The following is a 17668-nucleotide window of genomic DNA, read 5'->3' as shown; positions in this document are numbered from 1 at the left end:
GGCTTCTGCTTTTGGGTTTGCAATGTACAAATAAAAGGTGATAGGTAAATAATATTCATTCTCTGTTTTAATTCTCAGCTTTGTTTCCTGCACATCGAGATTCTGAGAAGTCTTTCTGCCAAAGAAGGGAAAAAATTCTTTTTGGATTTCTATTATATGTTCCTTGTAAAGGGCGCCGTAAGTTTTAGACCTCTTGTATCTGACTATACAATGCTGTCTCCATACCAGCTACACTGTTACTTAATATAACATCCTGTCACTACCCCTGTACGATGACACAAGTGACTGATTACGCACTGTCCCTAGCAGTGCAGACATCTCTCTATAAAATAACCACTGCCTACTGTGGTATGGCCTTACTTTATACCAAGATGACCCTCTCTTCTTTAGAGTCACACACACTGCAGTGACACAACAGCTGTAGGGATTGTTTTATATTCCTGTTATTGTCAGTGTGTAAGGTTAAAATGTTTTTCACCCTAGGTCCTGAGAGTTCCTATCCCACACAGTGTGTCATTTGAATTAGGTGAGTGTTTCTATTTGTGGTACATGCACATTGATATTTCTCTTCTTGAATGTTGTTTTTTTATGTAAGTTGATGCAAATGGATAAAGAATTGCAGTAAATTTTCACAATGATTATAGCACTTTGTCATACTGTGAATTAATTGAACCCGATGGCAGCTATTTATGGGCGTACTGAAAACAAGTGCTGTTGATTTTGCACAGCTCTGCCCTGTATTGTGAGGCGTCTGTGTACAACGCTTGGCCTGTAATGTCGATCACTTCCTGAAGAAATGTTTTGAAGCTGATAAAGGCATTGCATGGTTTTCCTGTCCCCTCCCCTCTGTGTGCTCTGCCAGGAGACCTCTTCTGGTTATTGATGGCACTACAGGTTATATGTGCCCCATACAAAAACTCTAATGCATGTAGTATTTTTTCATGTGGGATTTTTAAAGGATATGAAACCCCCCCAAAATGTTTTGTGATTCAGAGCATACAATTTTTAAAAAAAGTTTCCAATTTACTTCTTTTATCAAATTATCTTTGTTCCCATGTTATTCTTTGTTGAAGAGATATCTAGGTAGGAGTCTGGAGCACTGCATGACAGGAAATAGCGCTGCCGGCATCTAGTGCTCTTGCATATGATAGCATTCATGCAAAACTGCTGCCATAATGTGCTCCCGACACATGCACGCTCCAGAGCTTACATATCTGCTTTTCAACAAAAGATACTAAAAGAACAAATACAATTTGATAATAGAAGTAAATGAGAAAGTTGTTTAAATGTGCATGCTCCATCTGAATCATGAAATACAAAGTTTGGTTTTTTATTTTTCTTTAATGTCATGTGGACAGAAAATGCCAGTAGCAAAGAGATTCTACTTCCCTATTATAGGCAGCAATGCCAGTGTTTCTTTAGAAACTCATGGGTATATTCCTTTATAGAATTTGCCAATCCGTTTTTTCTTCTACTCCATTCAGAGTAACTAAACTTGATAATACATATACGTAAGAGTAATTATTTTACGCATTTCACAGCTCTGAATAGAAGCAACATTGTTACTGATCATGACCAGGTGTAGTCTCCTGATGGGCGCATTTGTGTGCGTTTAACCCATTTAATACCATTTGTTGTCCATATATCTTTAAAATGTTTATAATGTTGAAACGCTTGAAGGAACTTGAATAAGTTATCTTATGAGAGTCTCATTTATCAGAATGTGACAAATTAAATATGTCAAAATTAAAATTTTATGATTGAGTTGGGTCTACAATTTAAAAAAAAAAAATCAAATTGATTTAGTGAAGGTAACAGAAGGAAATGGGAAAGTTGCTTAAAATATTCTCTTTCTGAATCATGAAAGAAAAATGTTTTTTTTTTTTGTCCCTTTGAGCATTTATATTACAATCTCAAACTGTTTACTGTCCTTTTAACAAGATATTGGCATTAAATAGTGAATAATTGTGCACAATGTGTCCTTAGGGAAAGGTTGCTAAATGGTTCAGAAGGACAACTCCCATTGCATTATTGGTGACATTTAACCCCCACAAGCATAAAACAAAAGTATTTTTTCACAGAACTGGAACACCAGTTTATTCAAAGAAGATGCCTACTAACGCATAGCAAGTTACCATAATGTTTATTTATGCAATAAGAAGCTATGTGATTCAGATGTACAACTATCCAAAGCCTATAACAAAGTAGAGACAATATTTGTCAATATGTTGGTGTATAGGTAAATGTATGAATGGTCGAGATAGATATATAAATATATATATATATATATATATATATATATACATACACACACATACATACAGTATATACACACACGCAAATACACTCATACATATAGTATATAGACACGCACACACACATATTTACACTCATACATATAGTGTATACACACATACACACTGATATATACACATACATACATACAGTATATACACACACACAAATACACTCATACATATAGTATATAGACACGCACACACACATATTTACACACATACACACTGATATATACACATACATACATACAGTATATACACATACATACATACAGTATATACACACACGCAAATACACTCATACATATAGTATATAGACACGCACACACACATATTTACACACATACACACTGATATATACACATACATACATACAGTATATACACATACATACATACAGTATATACACACACGCAAATACACTCATACATATAGTATATAGACACGCACACACACATATTTACACTCATACATATAGTGTATACACACATACACACTGATATATACACATACATACATACAGTATATACACACACGCAAATACACTCATACATATAGTATATAGACACGCACACACACATATTTACACACATACACACTGATATATACACATACATACATACAGTATATACACATACATACATACAGTATATACACACACGCAAATACACTCATACATATAGTATATAGACACGCACACACACATATTTACACTCATACATATAGTGTATACACACATACACACTGATATATACACATACATACAGTATATACACACACGCAAATACACTCATACATATAGTATATAGACACACATACACACTGATATATACACATACATACATACAGTATATATACATACATACAGTATATACACACACGCAAATACTCATACATATAGTATATAGACACGCACACACACATATTTACACACATACACACTGATATATACACACACGCAAATACTCATACATATAGTATATAGACACGCACACACACATATTTACACACATACACACTGATATATATACACATACATACATACAGTATATACACATACATACATACAGTATATACACACACGCAAATACACTCATACATATAGTATATAGACACGCGCACACACACACACATATTTACACTCATACATATAGTGTATACACACATACACACTGATATATACACATACATACATACAGTATATACACACACGCAAATACACTCATACATATAGTATATAGACGCACACACACATATTTACACACATACACACTGATATATACACATACATACATACAGTATATACACACACGCAAATACACTCATACATATAGTATATAGACACGCACACACACATATTTACACACATACACACTGATATATATACACATACATACATACAGTATATATACATACATACAGTATATACACACACGCAAATACACTCATACATATAGTATATAGACACGCGCACACACACATATTTACACTCATACATATAGTGTATACACACATACACTCTGATATATACACATACATACATACAGTATATACACACACGCAAATACACTCATACATATAGTATATAGACGTACACACACACACGCATATACACATATATTTACACTCATACATATAGTGTATACACACTGATATATACACATACACGTATACACAGATGTGTATATACTGTACGTGTGTGTATATATATATATATATATATATATATATATATATATATATATATATATATATATATATATACACACACATACATTCAAATGTAACTACAAACCTTTCATTGGGTCTGACAAGTGAGTACTATAGAGAATGCAAACCTTTTCTTTTCTCTCACATTTATTAAACATTCTATATCTACTCCAGGAAATAGAATTCTAAATAAAGTAGAATTGCATTATTAACAAATGTATAATAAACCGTAAATGCTATAACATATAAGCCCATATTTATCATATTGTGTTTCTCACAAAGAGACCCTGTCTGAATTATTTTCTGGACTCCAAAACTGCATCGGCTGCAGGAATTTAAGATTGCACAAGCAATCGCTCATGTAACCCTGCCCTCTGCTCTTGTGCAAGCAATTGTGCAAGAGCAGAGCGTGTCCATTATCCCCTACGGCCAGTGCTTCTTAACTTTCCTTTGCAGGCTCACATCAGCGAGCATGCGCCAAAACAATCCTGAAGAGGATTAAACGGCTTCATAAATGGGGCCCCACGTCTTAATTTCAAATAAGTAAAAATTTGTCAGAAATAAAAAATCTACTAAAGTTACTTCCATTTTCCTATCCCCACATATTATATGACAGCGATCAGCCATTTACAAAATGTATATACTGTAAGCTCTTGCACATGCTCAGTAGGAGTGGGGGAGGGCATAGATAGTGTGCATATAAAAAGATTGTGCACATTTTGGAAGGGAAGAAAATTAATTTTATTTTTTTTGTACACTATCTGAATTATGAGAGACAAAAAGCTCAAAATCTTTCTTTTTTTACTCAAATTAAACATATACATTTAAACCAGTTTACCTCTATTAACAAATTTGATTCATTATCTTGGTATCCTTTGTTGAAGGAGCAGCAATATACTACTGGGAGCTAGCTGAACAATGAAAAGAGACATATATGTGCAGCTAGCTCCCAGTAGTGCATTGCTGCTCCTGACTGCCTATCTATGCTTCCAATAAAGGATACCAAGAGAACATAACAAATGAGGTAATACCAATAAATTGGAAATTTGTGTAAAATTCTGTGCTCTGTCTGAATCATAAAAGTATAATTTTGATATTCTGGTCCCTTCTCTAGTATCCGTTCCTCACTCATCAGTTCATATTAAACATACTTTTGAGGAAGTTATGAATACTGGTGCATCTGAACAATGATTGCCATTTTCATGTTGCCATCATTTGACTAGTATTTGCATTATGATCATTTAACAATGATAGAGCTCAGTTTCTTGTTTGATCAGTGTATCTTATGGAAACAGTTTGAGCATATGATACCTGTCTTACCAGAATGGACAATAAAGGTACAATTAAGCTTCCATGGCTCTAATAGAGCAAATCATGCAGTTTTAAGTATCTTTTCAATTTACTTCTGTTACCAAATTTAGGGCTAGATTACAAGGGAACGCTAATTTATCGCGTGCCCGCAAGCTGGCAAATTCGCCCATTTGTGGGTGCATCCGATACATACCCAGCCATTACAAGTGGTGAACTCGAGGTAGCAATTACCCCCCCAAAAGAATGTAAGGTCCCTTTTTAAAAATAAAAAATTGTTTATACACACATAAACACATAAATATATATGTACATATTCATATACACAGGGCTCAACATTTCAAGCCCTAAGCTTCTAGCCAGCCCAAAATGTTACTCTCCACTTTTGATCCCACCCACTACCCCCCCCCCCCCCCCTTTGCATGTGTTTAGCCAATGGGAAACACCTATGGAGCAGTAATTTTGTAATATTGGTTTTCTTTTATACCATAAATTAAATAGTGGTACTTACAGTAATAAATAAACAAAAATAAGTGCATAGCAGTTAGCAATAACAACTACTGTTCTGGAGAAGACAACAGCAGGACAGAAAAAGGAAGTTGTTGAACTGAAAGAAAGCAGAGAGTGTTGATATTAATGTGAGGTCATAGCAGACCTGGAAAATTTGTTTTATAATTATCATCTCTTATCTATCTTTCTCCACTCCCTCCCCTCTTCAATCTCTTCACCCCCCCCCTCCATTCTCTCTCAGGCCATATATTCTCTTTACACTCCTTCTTTCCCATCTCTCATATCTCTTTACTTTTTCCCCCCTCTCCACTCTTTATTAAAGGGACACTGAACCCAATTTTTTTCTTTCATGATTTAGATAGAGCATGCAATTTTAAGCAACTTTCTAATTTACTCCTAGTATCAATTTTTCTTCATTCTCTTGCTATCTTTATTTGAAAAATAAAGCATCAAAGCTCTTTTTGGTTCAGTACCCTGGACAGCACTTGTTTATTGGTGGGTGAATTTATCCACCAATCACCAAGAACAAGCCAGGTTGTTCACCAAAAATGGGCCGGCATCTAAACTTAGTCTTACTTTTCAAATAAAGATACCAAGAGAATGAAGAAAATTTGATAATAGGAGTACATTAGAAAGTTGCCTAAAATTGCATGCTCTATCTGAATCAGAAAAGAAAAAATTGGAGTTCAGTGTCCCTTTAACACTATCTTTTTCTCCACTTTTACTTTTCCTCTCCAATCTCTCTCTGCCCCTGTTTACCATCTCAGAACTAACAGTCTAAGCACTAATGGGTCCCTATAGTCCTAGAGAAATAACATATCCTTGCCCTTTCAAGGATATATAATATCCCTTTATATAATATTTGTAGACATTCACTTACAAACTTTCGCCACTGATAAATTTCCACTCTCCAGTGATATACACATATATATATATATATATATATATATATATATATATTTTTTTTTTTGAGCCCTGATATACATATATATTTATATTTGCTGCCATCTCGTACCCCCTTTCGCTGCTCTAGGTCTCATGCTGTGTCTGACGATATGAGAACAAGGCTCCTATTGGAATCTATGGAAGCGCGCTCTCATGAAAGCTTCCGTGCAATGTGAACACGAGGTTGCGTTCACATTGCACCTCACCTGTAATACCAGCACACATTTGGGTACACTGGTATTACTAAGTTGAACGCAAATATAGTTTTTCCAGAAAGAAATGTTTTGCGCTCAACTTGTAATCAGGCCCTTACTTTGTTCTTTCTGTATCTTTTATTGAAATGCATAGCTAAGTAGGCCCAGGAGCAGCAGTGCACTGCTTTGAGGTAGCTGGTGATGGGTGGTTACACAAATAAGCCTCTTTTTATTGGTTCACCAGATGTCTTTGTCTAGCTCCCAGCAGTGAATTGGAACTATGGAGCTCACTTTAACTATGTGTTTAACCCCATTTCCATTTTAGTGACTTGCAATTAAAGGGACAGTAAACTTTGTGAGATTGTAATATGAAACAAAACCCATTTTTTATTCAGGTAGAGCAGACCATTTTAAACAGTCCAATTTACTTTTGTATTATCAAATTTGCCCGGTATCCTTTGCTGAAGGAGCTAGCTGAAAACATCAGATGAGCCAATGACAAAAGGCATATAAGTGCAGCCACCAATCAGTAGCTAGCTCTCAGTAGCGCATTGCTGCTGCTGCCCTACATAGGTATGCTGTTCAACAAAGGATATCAAGAAAACAAAGCCAATTAGATAATAGAAGTAAAGTTGAAAGTTGTTTAAAATTGTGTAATTTTACTGTCTTGAAAGAGAACATGGCAGGTTGCACAAGGCTAACCTCGCAATGTGTCTGTCCCTGGTTTGCAGTTTTTCTCCTTGTTTCTGCTAAAGCCCAACAATGAAAATTTTGTTAACAAAATGACAGTGGCAAATCAAGTATCACCAGCCTCAAGTCTAGATTGCCTCCTTCAAATAAGTAGTAGGTGAAGTTTGGCCATTGGAAAAACAATTGCAGCAAACAACGTGTTAATCTGTTCTAATAAAGTTTTGACTCTGCTGATGGATAATCTATTAGAAGACTGCAGAAAAATATTCTAATGACAAGTTGTTTACTGTCCCTTTAACAGAACCCTCTAAACCCATTGCTATATAGCAGCGTGTTTATACAGAGCAGCAGAAGCTCACATATTACTCCATAACCATGAAATAAGATTACACAGTCACAGAAAATCTCACAGAATAACAACAAAATGCATGTGTGAGAGCAGAGCAAAAGGATTCCCAGCTTTATTCCTGCAATTACACATTTGTCATTTTCCTTCTAATTAGTTCCACTTCCTCCGCTACTAGGGGATATGTTCTGTTGTGTCCTATATGAGACACTGCTATGTTGTAGACATGAAAATGTAATAATAAATTGCATAAATAGATAGATTCAGTAGCAGCAATGCACTACTTGTTGCTAGCTAATGATTGGTCGCTACGCACATATGCCTCTTGTCATTGGATCATCAGATGTGATCAGCTATGTCTCTGTAGTGTTTTTATATATTTGAAGTGAAGCGCTGAGCTTTAACTAAAACAAGCCACTCTATGTTAACTATCTCCTTCCTAGATAGTTATACTGTGTCAAACATACAATTACAGTGTTTAGAGGGCGCTTTTATCGTGTAGGTTCACACTCTATTTGGGAAATAAAATTAAAGTTATGCTGTCCTCTATTTTGTAACCTTAACAAATGTATATGGGTTATTTTTACACCTTTTAAACCAACCTATAAAATATACACACCAAAAGACAGATGGTTTTAGATAAATGATTGGATTTTATAAACCGATTATTTCTTTATTGCAAAATAGAAAAAGATTCTATATACCTTAAAAATAAATTTGTTATAAAAATTCCCTATAAAATGTCATCTAGACCAATATTTGGCTGAATCAAATGGTTAAACTAACATTTTCGGTCCATACAAAATTCATATAAAAATAGCTACGAGTATTGCATACTTCGATAAAATTAATACAATTGCTATGTAAATATTCTCCTTATTGTAATACAATTGCTACATTAGTATCTTCATTGGGTCTATTAAAAATATAAAAAACTGTGGCTAACGAATTAACTCATGTAAAATTATGCTTAAAGGGACACTCAACACCAGAATTTTTGTTGTTTAAAAAGAAAGATAATACCTTTATTACCCATTCCCCAGTTTTGCACAACCAACACAGTTATATTAATATACTTTTTACCTCTGTTATTATCTTGTATCTAAGCTTCTGCTGACTGCCCCCTTATTTCAGTTCTTTTGACAGACATGCAGTTTAGCCAATCAGTGCTCACTCCTAGGTCACTTTACGTGCATGAGCTCAATGTTATTTATATGAAACATGTGAACTAATGCCCTCTAGTGGTCAAAATGTATTCAGATTAGAGGCAGTGTTCAAGGTCTAAGAAATTAGCATATGAACCTCCTAGTTTTAGCTTTCAACTAAGAATACCAAGCGAACAAAGCAAAATTGGTGATAAAAGTAAATTGGGAAGTTGTTTAAAATTGCATGCCCTGTTTAAATCATGAAAGTTTTTTTGGGACTTGACTGTCCATTTAAAAATGATGCATAAGAATAAAAATGAAAAATTAATAAGCGCTTTAAAAATAGAATAGAAAAAATATATGTGAATTCTCGTGAAATATCTAAGTGTGAGTGTGAAAAATAATAACTAGGTAATAGTCCAATTATAAACTTTGAATGATATGTGCAATCCTTATTTAGATTATTTTATGAATACGCTTTAGTTGTATTTTTCTTAAAATCTGTGATTAGATTGTGTTAATTTTAACAATCCATTTATACCTGGATAACTTTGCGTTTTTTCTTTTTTTTTAAAAGTACCCTTTGTAACAAGCGTCTTAGGGAAACTTTAATATTTGTCTCTTGATATATCACTTTTGTGTAACAACCGCCTCAAAAAACCTTATTACGTGTGCGAGCTTTATGATGGTCTCACCTTAAAGTTTGAAGACTTCCAGAAACATTCCTTTTGGTGGTTCTTACCTCTGATTGCAATTGGGCGTTTTTTCAGAGCCTCAGCTCCCTCTGTAACCGGTCGTGTGACGTCACTCACTCCGGGCTTCTTTGTTGTATACTTGCATAAGTACTCTTTCCTCCGGGTTCTCTTAAACCCTCACAGTTCTGCCGGATGCGGTCTTCGAAAACTCTGCACTTCAGTACAATGTACGCAGAGATCAGACTTTCTTTTTCTTTTCAGCTGTGTCCTGTTCTCTGAGGTTAATGGTAGCAATCCACTGCCAAGCTCTTTAGTGCAAATCCACACGTTTCACCCCCTTCACTTGTATCTAAGCATCTTCTGACACTTTTTATAACAATACATTTATTTTAAAGGTATATATAATCTCTCTTTCTATTTTGCCATAGAGAAATAACATAATTTCTGTAAGAACTTACCTGATAAATTAATTTATTTCATATTGGCAAGAGTCCATGAGCTAGTGACGTATGGGATATACAGTCCTACCAGGAGGGGCAAAGTTTCCCAAACCTCAAAATGCCTATAAATACACCCCTCACCACACCCACAATTCAGTTTAACGAATAGCCAAGTAGTGGGTTGATAAAGAAAGGAGTAAAAAGCATCAACAAAGGAATTTGGAAATAATTGTGCTTTATACAAAAAAAATCATAACCACCAAAAAAAGGGTGGGCCTCATCGACTCTTGCCAATATGAAAGAAATTAATTTATCAGGTAAGTTCTTACATAAATTATGTTTTCTTTCATGTAATTGGCAAGAGTCCATGAGCTAGTGACGTATGGGATAGCAATACCCAAGATGTGGAACTCCACGCAAGATTCACTAGAGAGGGAGGGATAAAAATAAAAACAGACATTTTCCGCTGAAAAAATTAATCCACAACCCAAAATATAAGTTTATTCTCATAAATGAAAGGGAAAAACTTAAATCAAAAGCAGAAGAATCAAAATGAAACAGCTGCCTGAAGAACTTTTCTTCCTAAAACTGCTTCCGAAGAAGCAAATACATCAAAATGGTAGAATTTAGTAAATGTATGCAACAAAGACCAAGTAGCAGCTTTTCAAATCTGATCAACTGAAGCTTCATTCTTAAAAGCCCAGGAAGTGGAAACTGATCTAGTAGAATGAGCTGTAATTCTCTGAGGCAGGGCCTGACCCAACTCCAAATAGGCTTGATGAATCAAAAGCTTTAACCAAGAAGCCAAAGAAACGGCAGAAGCCTTCTGACCTTCCGTAGAACCAGAAAAGATAACAAATAGACTAGAAGCCTTCCTGAAATCTCTAGTAGCTTCAACATAATATTTCAGAGCTCTCACTACATCCACAGAATGTAAAGATCTCACCAAAGAATTCTTAGGATTGGGACACAAGGAAGGAACAACAATTTCTCTATTACTGTTGTTAGAATTCACAACCTTAGGCAAGAATTTAAATGAAGTCTGCAAAACTGCCTTATCCTGAAGAAAAATCAGAAAAGGAGATTCACAAGAGTGAGCGGATAATTTGGAAACTTTTCTAGCAGAAGAGATGGCCAAAACAAACAACACTTTTCTAGAAAGTAGATTAATGTCCAAAGAATGCATAGGCTCAAACGGAGGAGCCTGTAAAGCCTTCAAAACCAAATTAAGACTCCAAAGAGGAGAGATTGATTAATGACAGGCTTGATACGAACCAAAGCCTGCACAAAACAATGAATATCAGGAAGTTTAGTATTATTTCTGTGAAATAAAAATGAAAGAGCAGAGCTTTGTCCTTTCAAGGAACTTGCAGACAAACCTTTATCCAAACCATCCTGAAGAAACTGTAAAATTCTAGGAATTCTAAAAGAATGCCAAGAGAATTTATGAGAAGAACACCATGAAATGTAAGTCTTCCAAACTTGATGATAAATCTTACTAGAAACAGATTTACGAACCTGCAACATAGTATTAATCACAGAGTCAGAAAAAACCTCTATGACTAAGCACTAAGCGTTCAATTTTCCATATCTTCAAATTTTATGATTTGAGATGGAAAAACGGACCTTGAGATAGAAAGTCTGGCCTTAATGGAAGTGGCCAAGGTTTGCAACTGGACATCCGAACAAGATCCGCATACCAAAACCTGTGAGGCCATGCTGGAACCACCAGCAGCACAAACAATTGCTCCATGATGATTTTGGAGATCACTCTTGGAAGAAGAACTAGAGGCGGGAAAATATAAGACGGTTGATAACACCAAGGAAGTGTCAATGCATCCACTGTTTCCGCCTGAGGATTCCTGGACCTGGACAGGTACCTGGGAAGTTTCTTGCTTAGATGAGATGCCATCAGATCTATTTCTGGAAGCCCCCACATCTGAACAACTTGAGAAAACACATCTGGGTGGAGGGACCATTCTCCCGGATGTAAAGTCTGACGACTGAGGTAATCTGCTTCCCAATTGTCTATACCTGGGATAAGAACCGCAGAAATTAGACAGGAGCTGGATTCCGCCCAAACAAGTATCCGAGATATTTCGTTCATAGTTTGAGGACTTTGAATCCCACCCTGATGATTGACATATGCCACATTTGTGATATTGTCTATCTGAAAACAAATGAATGGTTCTCTCTTCAACAAAGGACAAAGAGCCCTGAGAATCGCATGGAGTTCCAAAATATTTATTGGTAATCTCACCTCTTGAGATTTCCAAACCCCTTATGCTGTCAGAGATCCCCAAACAGCTCCCCAACCTGAAAAACACACATCTGTTATGAACACAGTCCAGGTTGGATGAACGAAAGAGGCCCCTATAATTATGATGGTACGATGGTGATGTAACAACCAAGTCAGAGAAAGTCAAACATTGGTATTTATGGATATTAATTGTGATATCCTTGTATAATCCCTGCACCATTGGTTCAGCATACAAAGCTGGAGAGGTCTCATATAAAAACGAGCAAATGGGATCACGTCCGATGCTGCAGTCATGAGACCTAAAACTTCCATGCACATAGCTACTGAAGGGAATGACTGAGACTGAAGGTTCCGACAGGCTGCAACCAATTTCAAACATCTCTTGTCTGTTAGAGACAAAGTTATGGACACTGGATCTATCTGGAAACCTAAAAAGGTTACCTTGTCTGAGAAATCAAATAACTTTTTGGTAAATTGATCCTCCAACCATGTCTTCGAAAAAACAACAATAGTTGATTTGTGTGAGATTCTGCAGAACGTAAAGACTGAGCAAGTACCAAGATAAGGTCCAAATAAGGAAACGCCGCAACACCTCGATCTCTGAAAACAGAGAGTAGGACACCGAGAACCTTTGAAAAGATTCTTAGAACTGTCGCTAGGCCAAAAAGGAAGAGCAACAAATTGGTAAAGATTGTCTAGAAAAGTGAATCTCAGGAACTGATAGCGATCTAGATGAATCGGAATATGAAGATATGCATCATGTAAGTCTTATTGTGGGCATATAATGCCCTTGCTGAACAAAAGGCAGAATAGACCTTATAGTCACTATTTTAAAAGTTGGTACTCTTACATATCGATTCAAAATTTTTAGATCCAAAACTGGTCTGAATGAATTTTCTTTCTTTGGGACAATGAATAGATTTGAATAAAACCCCAGACCCTGTTCCTGAAACGGAACTGGCATGATTACCACCGATAACTCCAGGTCTGAAACACACTTCAGGAAGGCCTGAGCCTTACTGGGTTTGCTGGAATGCGTGAGAGAAAAATCTTCTCACAGGCGGTTTTACTCTGAATCCTATTCTGTACCCCTGAGAGACAATATTCTGAATCCAATGATTTTGGATCGAATTGATCCAAACATCTTTGAAAAATCTTAATCTGCCCCCTACCAGCTGAGCTGGAATAAGGGCCGTACCTTCATGCGGACTTGGGGGCTGACTTTGATCTCTTGAATGGCTTGGATTTATCCCAATTTGAAGAAGGCTTCCAATTGAAAACAGAAACCCCCACAAGGAATCTGTTCCTTATTTAAGAAGGAAAACGGTTAGAAGCTTTAGATTTACCCTTAGATCTTAAAGGGACAGTCTAGGCCAAAATAAACTTTCATGATTCAGATAGAGCATGTAATTTTAAACAATTTTCCAATTTACTTTTATCACCAATTTTGCTTTGTTCTCTTGGTATTCTTAGTTGAAAGCTTAACCTAGGAGGTTTATATGCTAATTTCTTAGACCTGGAAGCCCACCTCTTTCAGATTGCATTTTAACAGTTTTTCGCCACTAGAGGGTGTTAGTTCACGTATTTCATATAGATAACACTGTGCTCGTGCACGTGAAGTTATCTGGGAGCAGGCACTGATTGGCTAGACTGCAAGTCTGTCAAAAGAACTGAAAAAAGGGGCAGTTTGCAGAGGCTTAGATACAAGATAATCACAGAGGTTAAAATTATATTATTATAACTGTGTTGGTTATGCAAAACTGGGAAATGGGTAATAAAGGGATTATCTATCTTTTAAAACAATAAAAATTCTGGTGTAGACTGTCCCTTTAATCCTGAGGCAAAAAAAACTCCCTTCCCCCCAGTGACAGTTGAAAATATTTTATCCAACTGTGAACCAAATAATGTATTACCTTGGAAAAAAGAGATAGCAATCTGGACTTAGAAGTCATATCAGCATTCCAAGATTTAAGCCACAAAGCTTGTCTAGCTAAAATAGCTAAAGACATAGAATGAACATCAATTTTGATGATATAAAAAAATGGCATCACTAATGAAATTATTAGCATGTTGAATCAAATTAACAATACTAGACAAATCATGATATGATACTTGTTGCACTAAAGTTTCCAACCAAAAGGTTGAAGCAGCTGCAACATCAGCCAAAGGAATTGCAGGCCTAAGAAGACCTGAAAATAAATAAGCTTTCTTTAGATAAGATTCAAGTTTCCTATCTAAAGGATCTTAAAAGAAGTACTATCTTCCGTAGAAATAGTAGTACGTTTAGCAAGAGTAGAGATAGCCCCATCAACTTTGGGGATCTTTTCCCAAAACTCCAATCTAACTGCTGGCAAAGAATACAATTTTTTAAACCTTAAAGAAGGAATAAAAGAAGAATCAGGCCTATTCCATTCCTTAGAAATCATATCAGAAATAGCATCAGGAACTGAAAAAAACCTCTGGAATAACCACAGGAGGTTTATAAACAGAATTTAAACATTTACTAGTTTTAATATCAAGAGGACTAGTCTCCTCAATATCCAATATAATCAACACTTCCACAACAAAGAACAAATTTACTCCATTTTAAATAAATAAGTAGGTTTGTCAGTGTCAATATCTGAGGAAGGATCTTCTGAATCAGATAGACCCTCATCAGAGGAGGACAATTCAGTTTGTTGTCGGTCATTTGAAATTTCATCAACTTTATGAGAAGTTTTTAAAAGACCTTTACATTTATTAGAAGGCGGGATGGCAGACAAAGCCTTCTGAATAGAATCAGCAATACATTCTTATAAATTCACAGGTATATCTTGTACATTAGATGTTAAAAGAACAGCAACAGGCATTGTACTAATACTGATGGACCCATTCTCTGCATGTAAAAGTTTATTATGACAACGTATTACAAACCACAGCTGGAGATATAATCTCCACAAGATTACAACAAATGTACTTAGCTTTGGTAGAACTGTTATCAGTCAGCAGGATTCCAACAGTGATTTCTGAGACAGGATCAGATTGAGACATTCTGCAAATGTAAGTGAAAAAACAACATATAAAGCAAAATGATCAATTTCCTTTATATGGCAATTTTAGGAATGGGAAAAAAATGCAAACAGCATAGCCCTCTGATATAGAAAAAAACCAAGAAGCATATAGGAATGGGGTTTAAAATAATGCAAATATTTGGCGCCAAGTATGACGCACAAACAAACAGAGAAAACATTTTTGGCGCTAACTACATCCGGAAATGACACTCTCGCATCAATGAAGATGCAACCTTGTGAAAGGACTCTGCATCGACAAAGACGCCGGAAATGACGAATTTGCGCCATCGAACGTAACTTCGCTCCAAAAAAATCTTGCGCCAAAAATGACACAATATAGTTTGGTATTTTGCGCCCTCGCGAGCCTAATACTGCCCGCGAATTTAAAATGACAGTCCATTGAAAAAAGACTATACCCCAGGTAAGAAATACATTTTCCTAAAAAATGCATTTCCCAGATATGAAACTGACAGTCTGCAAAAGGAAATATACTGAAACCTGAATCATGGCAAATATAAGTATAATACATATATTTAGAACTTTATATAAATACATAAAGTGCCAAACCATAGCTGAGAGTGTCTTAAGTAATGAAAACATACTTACCAAAAGACACCCATCCACATATAGCAGATAGCCAAACCAGTACTGAAACGGTTATTAGTAGAGGTAATGGAATATGAGAGTATATAGTCGATCTGAAAAGGGAGGTAGGAGATGAATCTCTACGACCGATAACAGAGAACCTATGAAATGGATCCCCATGAGGAAAACCATTGCATTCAATAGGTGATACTCCCTTCACATCTCTCTGACATTCACTGTACTCTGAGAGGAATCGGGCTTCAAAAAAGCTGAGAAGCGCATATCAACGTAGAAATCTTAGCACAAACTTACTTCACCACCTCCATAGGAGGCAAAGTTTGTAAAACTGAATTGTGGGTGTGGTGAGGGGTGTATTTATAGGCATTTTGAGGTTTGGGAAATTTTGCCCCTCCTGGTAGGATTGTATATCCCATACGTCACTAGCTCATGAACTCTTTCCAATTACATGAAAGAATATCTGTTTATAAGATCCAATCATTTATCTAAAACAATCTGTCTTTTGGTGTGTATATTTTATAGGTTGGTTTAAAAGGTGTAAAAATAACCCACATACAGTTAAGGTTACTAACAAAATAGAGGACAACATAACTTTAATTTTAATTTTATTTCCCAAATAGAGTGTGAACCTAAACTATTTAAGCGCCCTCTAAACACCGTAATTGTATGTCTCAGTAGTGTATTGGTGCGCTGGAGATGACTTCTCTGTGTTTTACTCCTTTACAGGTTCTATGCAAACAATAGAGCAATTATAAGATGCTCCAGCACATTGTAGCATTTTCTATTTGCACCTGTATGTCCCTTTAAAAGACCACTCAGTGCAGTAGAATTGCATAATTAACAAGTGCATAATAAAAAGACAATGTTTTAACACCTACTCTGAATTTTAAATAAGCAGTAGATTTTTTTTCCTTACAAATTGATTTTCTCTCCCAGTATCCGGCCACTTGTATCATGTGACAGACATCAGCCAATCACAGACTATTATACGTATACCCTGTGAGCTTGTGCACATGCTCAGTAGGATCTTTTTCCCCAGAAAGTGTGAATTTAAAAAGACTGTGCAAAATTTGATAGTGGAAGTAAATAGGAAAGTGTCTTATAACTGCATGTTCTATCTGAATCATAAGTTTATTTTGACTTGAGTGCACCTTTAATTGATTTCAGTTTGGTAAAGCAACTGTAGCTTTGCCTAGTGCCCACAGATTTTTTTGTAATGTATTTCTATAGCTTGTGCAACAGTTGCACTTGTCAGATCCTGGCTAGCTTCATGTGGTTTGTTGAGTAATTACTGTAATATGCAGGAAATTCAAAGAGATCTTTCATACTCACAGTGGCTAAATATGAGTATCTGATGATCAGCTATATGTCAAACTTATGTCAAGAGTTATGTATTAGTTGATCATTCGCCTGTGTTTTTTGTTCTTCTTTTAGTCATTTGCAGCACAATTTAAATGGATATTAAACACTTTGAG

General features: G+C 35.7%; 1 protein-coding gene across 3 annotated transcripts in view; it reads left to right on the top strand.

Moving 5' to 3' along the window:
• ARHGEF1 (Rho guanine nucleotide exchange factor 1) overlaps positions 1–17668 on the top strand; it is a 241256-nt gene that overhangs the window by 94507 nt on the left and 129081 nt on the right. For all 3 annotated transcript variants that reach the window (XM_053691062.1, XM_053691059.1, XM_053691061.1), the window contains exons 5-6: positions 79–177; positions 484–526. In XM_053691062.1, the coding sequence (XP_053547037.1) occupies positions 79–177; positions 484–526 (142 nt within the window). The remainder of the gene's footprint in view (positions 1–78; positions 178–483; positions 527–17668) is intronic.

Source organism: Bombina bombina, chromosome 8 (genome assembly GCF_027579735.1).
Source record: "Bombina bombina isolate aBomBom1 chromosome 8, aBomBom1.pri, whole genome shotgun sequence".
In the NCBI taxonomy this organism is placed as follows: domain Eukaryota; kingdom Metazoa; phylum Chordata; class Amphibia; order Anura; family Bombinatoridae; genus Bombina; species Bombina bombina.
This window is presented reverse-complemented; position numbering and strand designations above follow the sequence as displayed.